Source organism: Ranitomeya variabilis, chromosome 7 (genome assembly GCF_051348905.1).
Source record: "Ranitomeya variabilis isolate aRanVar5 chromosome 7, aRanVar5.hap1, whole genome shotgun sequence".
In the NCBI taxonomy this organism is placed as follows: Eukaryota; Metazoa; Chordata; class Amphibia; order Anura; family Dendrobatidae; genus Ranitomeya; species Ranitomeya variabilis.
The window spans coordinates 128,020,068-128,028,637 of NC_135238.1; the positions used below are offsets into that span (position 1 = coordinate 128,020,068).

The 8,570-nt window shown below is 39.8% G+C and overlaps 1 protein-coding gene across 1 annotated transcript; it reads left to right on the forward strand.

The window, feature by feature from the left end:
- Positions 1–4,383: 4,383 nt before the first annotated feature.
- Positions 4,384–5,480, forward strand: LOC143785481 (gamma-crystallin-3-like). The gene is made up of 3 exons (XM_077274369.1): positions 4,384–4,499; positions 4,712–4,954; positions 5,147–5,480. The coding sequence occupies exons 1-3, from the start codon at positions 4,491–4,493 to the stop codon at positions 5,420–5,422; spliced, it is 528 nt and encodes a 175-aa protein (XP_077130484.1). The 5' UTR covers positions 4,384–4,490; the 3' UTR covers positions 5,423–5,480.
- Positions 5,481–8,570: the final 3,090 nt, after the last annotated feature.

The window sequence follows — 8,570 nt, forward strand, 5'->3', positions numbered from 1 at the left end:
AAAATTATTTTTTTATTTTCACGGCTCTGCGTTATAAACTTCTGTGAAGCACCTGGGGGTTATAAGTGCTCACTATGCATCTAGATAAGTTTCTTGGGGGGTCTAGTTTCCAAAATGGGGTCACTTGTAGGGGAGCTCCAATGTTTAGGCACACAGGGGCTCTCCAAACGCGACATGGTGTCCGCTAACGATTGGAGCTAATTTTCCATTCAAAAAGTCAAATGGCACGCCTCCCCTTCCGAGCCTTGCCGTGCACCCAAACAGTGGTTTACCCCCACATATGAGGTATCGGCATACTCAGGAGAAATTGCCCAACAAATTTTAGGATCCATTTTATCCTGTTGCCCATGTGAAAATGAAAGAATTGAGGCTAAAAGAAATTTTGTGTGAAAAAAAAGTACTTTTTCATTTTTGCGGATCAATTTGTGAAGCACCTGGGGGTTTAAAGTACTCACTATGCCTCTGGATGAGTTCCTTGGGGGGTCTAGTTTCCAAAATGGGGTCACTTGTGGAGGAGCTCCAATGTTTAGGCACACAGGAGCTTTCCAAACGCGACATGGTGTCCGCTAACGATGGAGATAATTTTCCATTCAAAAAGTCAAATGGCGCTCCTTCCCTTCCGAGCCTTACCATGTGCCCAAACAGTGGTTTACCCCCACATGCGAGGTATTGGTGTACTCAGGAGAAATTGCCCAACAAAATTTAGGATCCATTTTATCCTGTTGCCCATGTGAAAATGAAAAAATTGAGGCTAAAATAATTTTTTTGTGAAAAAAAAGTACTTTTTCATTTTTACGGATCAATTTGTGAAGCACCTGGGGGTTTAAAGTGCTCACTATGCTTCTAGATAAGTTCCTTGGGGGGTCTAGTTTCCAAAATGTGGTCACTTGTGGGGGAGCTCCAATGTTTAGGCACACGGGGGCTCTCCAAACGCGACATGGTGTCCGCTAAAGATTGGAGCCAATTTTTCATTAAAAAAGTCAAATGGCGCTCCTTCCCTTCCGAGCCCTGCCGTGCGCCCAAACAGTGGTTTACCCCCACATATGAGGTATCAGCGTACTCAGGACAAATTGGACAACAACGTCCCTGGTCCAGTTTCTCCTTTTACCCTTGGGAAAATAAAAAAATTGTTGCTAAAAGATCATTTTTGTGACTAAAAAGTTAAATGTTCATTTTTTACTTCCATGTTGCTTCTGCTGCTGTGAAACACCTGAAGGGTTAATAAACTTCTTGAATGTGGTTTTGAGCACCTTGAGGGGTGCAGTTTTTAGAATGGTGTCACTTTTGGGTATTTTCAGCCATATAGAACCCTCAAAATGACTTCAAATGTGAGGTGGTCCCTAAAAAAAATGGTTTTGTAAATTTTGTTGTAAAAATGAGAAATCACTGGTCAAATTTTAACCCTTATAACTTCCTAGCAAAAAAAAAAATTGTTTCCAAAATTGTGCTGATGTAAAGTAGACATGTGGGAAACGTTATTTATTAACTATTTTGTGTCACATAACTCTCTGGTTTAACAGAATAAAAATTCAAAATGTGAAAATTGCGAAATTTTCAAATTTTTTGCCACATTTCCGTTTTTTTCACAAATAAACTCAAAAATTATCGACCTAAATTTACCACTAACATGAAGCCCAATATGTCACGAAAAAACAATCTCAGAATCGCTAGGATCCGTTGAAGCGTTCCTGAGTTATTACCTCATAAAGGGACACTGGTCAGAATTGCAAAAAACGGCAAGGTCATTAAGGCCAAAATAGGCTGGGTCATGAAGGGGTTAAGGTCACAAATGCAAAGACTATGTGGATAGTGAGCCTGAGGCACCCAAAACAATTCTGGCAGTTTGATTTTTTTTCTCGTTACGAGGATCAATCAGGTAAAAAAAATATATATTTTGACAGACTGAACTTTTATGGAGGCATCAATAGCAAATATGTTTTTTTCGTTTGTTTGCTTCCTAATTTCTTGATATTTAAAAGGAAGAAAAGAGGAGTTCTTCAAATTTTTATATTTTCAAATTGTTCTATGTTTTTTAACCCTTTCACCCTGCAGTCCATATTCATTTTTTTTGTTTTCGTTCTTTCCTCCTCTTTTTCACAGAGCAATAACTCTTTTATTTTTCTGTCCACATATATATATGAAGGCTTGTTTTTTGCGAGACGAGTTGTACTTTTGAATTACACCATTAATTTTACCACACAGTACGCTCAAAAACGGGAAAAAATTCCAACTGTGGTGAAATTGTGAAAAAAACACAATTCTGACATTGTTTTTTTGGAATTATTATTATCATGTACATATTGTGGCAAAAATGACCATGCAGTATGAATCTTCTCATCAAGATGATTGCAACAATACCAAACATGTCCATTTTGTTTATTATTTTAGCTGTGAAAAAAACCTGAAGTTTGCAAAAAAACTTTTTGGGGAGTTATGTTCCTATATTTCGAGACCCGTAACGTTTTTATTCTTCATCCAGTGGAGCTGTCTGATAGCTTATTTTTTGCAGGGCGAGACATTGTTTTTATTAATATCAATCTTGGATAGATGTGACTTTTTGATTGCTTGTTACAGCATTTTTTGGAGAACTGTGGAGACCAAAAATGCATAATTTTGGCGTTTTTTAATTTTTTCTGTTTACAGTGTTTACCAATCGAGTTAATTGTTTTTATATTCGGATAAATCAGACTTTTCTGAGCACAGCAATACCACATATGTGTATTTTTAAAAATGTTTTAGTATCTTTGTTTTAAATGGAGTGTAAGGAGGTCGATTTGAACTTTTATTTAATTTATTTTTTCATATTTTTTTATTTTTTATAAAAACTTTTTTTTTATTCATTTTTATGTCACGCTGTGATATCTGTGCATATAATAGAAATCACAGTCTCCTTGGAATCCCTGACAACCCATCGACGACCCACAATCACATCATGGTTGCGTAGATGAATGTAAGTACTGATACACGTGCATGTTGGCACATGATAAATGCCGCTGCCTAGAGATAGCATCATTGGGGCTGTTGGTAGCTTGTGAGCACAAAGTCCTGATGCATATTCCATTTAATTGACGCTGTCAAAGATTGACAATGTGGCACACCAGAAGTTCAGGTACCTCAGTGGTATTGCCTTCCTCTTGGGGAGGGATCCCTTTGGCAGATAATCTTACATGCAACATTTTCTGACTCCAGGCCAGAAGGGGAGCTCTAAACCCGGTTTAAGGGAAACTTCCCTATATACATCCTGGTCTGGAGGAGGAGTCAGTTAGCCTGGTGCAGACAATCAGACAGTTGACAGTTGGTAACAGACAGTGAAGGAGCACAGAAGGACATAGGAGCTAGAGGAGGCCTGCAACTGGGCCTCTCTAAGCTGAGCACAGAAACCGGGCACCGGGAGCCCAAGGTCATGAGGAACTACAGGCCCCAAGCCAGAGCCGGAGGGCAGAAAACTAAAAGGGACTTGCCCACATAATACCTGAGGTACAGCAGCAATCAGAGTCCGGAGTCACCATGGACAGAGACCCCAAAGAGATGGCTCAAGTTGCCTACCGTGCAGGTACTGTCTCTGGACAGGAGAGAAAGAGGGCCTTGTTAGAGAGCTAGAGGCAACAAGGGACCACAGACCAGTGCATAGTGGAAGGCTCCCAAACTGACCTGTCAAGGGGATTTCCATCTGTCTTCGGGCTGCCTGGACTCCATCTTTACCTGTTGCCGATACCCTGGACTGAGGCTGTTTAACACCAGTAAACCAGGTAAAGACTGCAACCCTGTGTCCTCCATTTAATTGCCGGCATTCACCATCTCTGACAAGCACACCGGGAGCCCTGGGGACACCGCTTCACCTGTAGGAAGCGACAACATCTTTGCTGCAGCACCATCGCTCCCAGAGAACCCCTTTAAGCAGCGTCAGTCACTTCTTACTGAGAACCACAGGTGGCGTCACAAACTTTCATTATTTCCACAACCCCTTTAAAAACCGTCCCTTTTACTTGGGCGCCCAGTGCCACGGACCAGGTCGCTGCCACCGTGACCACCCCTTTAATTGCAACCGTACCAAGTACCCCACGGCCCTGACGGGCGACTCAACAACAGTGTTTAAATGGTTAACAGCTGCAGGCTAAGGTCGCCTACTGTGTCTGGCTAGAGCTCACTTTGTGACTTTGTGCTAAGGTGTTAATTACCAGCAATTTATTCCAAAATTATTTCTATAACTACATTTGTGGAATCATTTCTAGTAACAATTAACTGGCAACACAAAGTAGCCCCATCCCTGATGATAAACAGACAAAACTCAACAAAAGCTGAAGCCCACAATAGGCATGAATGCAGAATAATCACATGCACAAAAGACCTATACATTTTCCATAGTGAACAGATAAAAGGTCAGCAAACACACATTGTGCCGGCATCAGCAGTTCCACAAATATAAAAGGAATTGTCCTCCAGCATAGAAACAGCTTCCAGCTCCTGTGTGGAACAGACATCCAGTCAAAATGGTCAAGGTAAGTTATAATTATTAAAAATGTGCTTGTTTACTGAAGTTTAAAAGTTTTATGCACGTCAACAATTATTTTTTCTAAAACATTGAATTAATTGATGTATTCTTCTTCTCATGTATGTAATCAACTAAACAAGCAAAATATCTTGTAGATTTAAACAAATGTGATTGTAACGTTCAATCCAACAAACTGATGCATCATAAATTGTTTTGCAGATTATTTTCTATGAGGACAGAAACTTCCAAGGCCGCTCCTTTGAGTGCAATTCTGATTCTTCTGATCTGTCTTCATACTTCAATCGTTGTAATTCCATCCGTGTGGAGAATGGAAACTGGATCCTTTATGAACAACCCAATTACCGTGGACACCAGTACTTCTTAAGAAAAGGCGAATATCCTGACTTCCAGCAATGGATGGGTTTCAATGATTCCATTAGATCTTGCCGCTTGACTCCACAGGTACATAAGAAGAAAAATGGCAAAGCATTCTTTTAATGTATTTCTTTATAATGTTGGTTTCTTTTTATAGCTTTTTAATGCCATGTACAAGATGCAAAACAAAATTATTGACTGCAGTTAGAACACATATTCTATTAGTATTATATTTGTCTACATTAAGTACTTTTTCCTGTTGTGTCTTTTTAATTGCAGCATCGCGGGCCATATAGATTGAGGGTTTATGAAAAGGAAGACTTTAAAGGTCAGATGATGGAGTTCACTGAAGACTGCCCTCATGTCTACGAACAGTTCCGCTACAACGACATCCATTCCTGCCAGGTACATGATGGATACTGGATGTTCTATGAAGAGCCCAACTACAGAGGACGCCAGTATTACCTGAGACCTGGAGAGTACAAGAGATACAGCGACTGGGGAGCTTCTCATCCCAGAATTGGATCTTTCAGACGAGTACAACACCTGAATTAAGAAAAACATTACTGTAGTTATATCTTGTATAAGACAATAAAATTTATAGTCATGTAAACTACTTGGTCTTATTTTTTATTAATGGCAATAAATGCTGTTTAACTAATACAGTAATTAGATATACATGTAATAGTGAAAAAAATGAGTGAGTGAAATGACATACACATAGACTGGTCTAGGCATTTAACCCCTTAGTGACAGAGCCAATTTGGTACTTAATGACCGAGCCAATTTTTACAATTCTGACCCCTGTCACTTTATGAGGTTATAACTCTGGAAAGCTTCAACGGATCCTGCTGATTCTGAGACTGTTTTTTCGTGACATATTGTACTTCATGGTAGTGGTAACATTTCTTCGATATTACTTGCAATTATTTATGAAAAAAACAGAAATATGGCAACAAAATTTAAAATTTTGCAATTTTCAAACTTTGTATTTTTATGCCCTTAAATCAGAGAGATATCTCACAAAAAATAGTTAATAAATAACATTTTCCACATGTCTACTTTACATCAGCACAATTTTGGAAACAAATTTTTTTTTGTTAGGGAGTTATAAGGGTTAAAAGTTGACCAGCAATTTCTCATTTTTACAACACCATTTTTTTTTAGGGACCACATCACATTTGAAGTCATTTTGAGGGGTCTATATGATAGAAAATAACCAAGTGTGACACCATTCTAAAAACTGCACCCCTCAAGGTGCTCAAAACCACATTCAAGAAGTTTTTTAACCCTTTACGTGCTTCACAGGAACTGAAACAATGTGGAAGGCAAAAATGAACATTTAAATTTTTTTTTGCAAACATTTTACTTCAGAACCATTTTTTTTATTTTCACAAGTGTAAAAACAGAAATTTAACCATAAAGGTTGTTGTTCAATTTCTCCTTAATATGCTGATACCCCATATGTGGGGGTAAACCACTGTTTGGGCGCACCGCAGAGCTTGGAAAAGAAGGAGCGCCGTTTGACTTTTTCAATGCAGAATTGGCTGGAAGTGAGATCGGATGCCATGTCACGGTTAGAGAGCCCATGATGTGCCTAAACAGTGGAAACCCCCCACAAGTGACACCATTTTGGAAACTAGACCCCTTAAGGAACTTATCTAGATGTGTGGTGAGCACTTTGAGCCCCCAAGTGCTTCACAGAAGTTTATAAAGTAGAGCCATGAAATTAAAAAATCGCATTTGTTTACACAAAAATGATCTTTCCACCCACAAATTCTTATTTTCACAAGGGTAACAGGAGAAATTAGACCACAAAAGTTGTTGTGCTATTTCTCCTGAGTATGTTGATACCCCATATGTGGGTGTAAACCACTGTTTGGGCGCACCGCAGAGCTTGGAAGAGAAGGAGTGCTGTTTTACTTTTTCAATGTAGAATTGGCTGGAATTGAGATCGGATGCCATGTCGCGTTTGGAGAGCCCCTGATGTGCCTAAACAGTGGAAACCCCTCACAAGTGACCCCATTTTGGAAACTAGACCCCTGAAGGAACTTAACTAGATGTGTGGTGAGCACTTTAAACCCCCAGGTGCTTCTCAGAAGTTTATAACGTAGAGCCGTGAAAATAGAAAATCGCATTTTTTCTACAAAAATGATCTTTTTTCCCCAAAATTTTTATTTTCACAAGGGTAACAGGAGAAATTAGACCACAAAAGTTGTTGTGCAATTTCTCATGAGTACATTCATACCCCATATGTGGGGGTAAACCACTGTTTGGGCGCACTGTAGAGCTTGGAAGAGAAGGAGTGCCGCCTTACTTTTTCGATGTAGAATTGGCTGGAATTGAGATCAGACGCCATGTCGCGTTTGGAGAGACCCTGATGTGCCTAAACAGTAGAATCCCCCCACAAGTGACACCATTTTGGAAACTAGACCACTTAAGGAACTTATCTAGATGTGTGGTGAGCACTTTAAAGCCCCAGGTGCTTCACGGAAGTTTATAGCGTAGAGCCGTGAAAATAAAAAGTCGCATTTTTTCTACAAAAATGATCTTTTTGCCCCAAAATTTTTATTTTGACAAGGGTAACAGGAGAAATTAGACCACAAAAGTTGTTGTGCAATTTCTCCTGAGTACGTCAATACCCCATATGTGGGGGTAAACCACTGTTTGGGCACACCGCAGAGCTTGGAAGAGAAGGAGTGCCGTTTTACTTTTTCAATGTAGAATTGGCTGGAATTGAGATCGGACACCATGTCGCGTTTGGAGAGACCCTGATGTGCCTAAACAGTAGAAACCCCCCACAAGTGACCCCATTTTAGAAACTAGACCACTTAAGGAACTTATCTAGATGTGTGGTGAGCACTTTAAACCCCCAAGTGCTTCACAGAAATTTATAAAGTAGAGCCGTGAAAATAAAAAATCCTTTTTTTTCCCCTCAAAAATGATTTTTAGCCTGCAATTTTCTCAAGGGTAACAGCAGAATTTGGACCCCAAAATGTATTGTGCAATTTATGCTGAGTAGGCTGATACCCCATATTTTGGGGTAAACCACTGTTTGGGCGCATGGCAGAGCTTGTAAGGGAAGGAGCGCCATTTTGGAATGCAGACTTTGATAGAATGGTCTGCGGGCGTTATGTTGTGTTTGCAGAGCCCCTGATGTAGAGACCCCCCACAAGTGACCCCATTTTGGAAACTAGACCCCCCAAGGAACTTATCTAGATGTGTGGTGAGAACTTTGAATGCCCAACTGCTTCACAGAAGATTATAATGCAAAGTCGTGAAAATAAAAAATATTTTTTTTTTCCACAAAAAAGATTTTTAGCCCCTAAGTTTTTATTTTCACAAGGGTACAAGAGAAATTGGACCCCAATAGTTGTTGTACAATTTGTCCTGAGTACACTGATACCCCATGTGTGGGTAGGACCACTGTTTAGGTGCACAGCAGAGCTCGGAAGGGAAGGAGCGCCGTTTTGGAATGCAGAATTTGATAGAATGGTCTGCGGGCATTATGTTGCGTTTGCAGAGCCCCCGATGTACCTAAACAGTAGAAAGCCCCCACAAGTGACCCCATTTTGGAAACTAGACCCCCCAAGGAACTTATCTAGATGTGTGGTGAGAACTTTGAATGCCCAAGTGCTTCACAGAAGTTTATAATGCAGAGTCGTGAAAATAAAAATAAAAATTTTTTTCTACAAAAAAGATT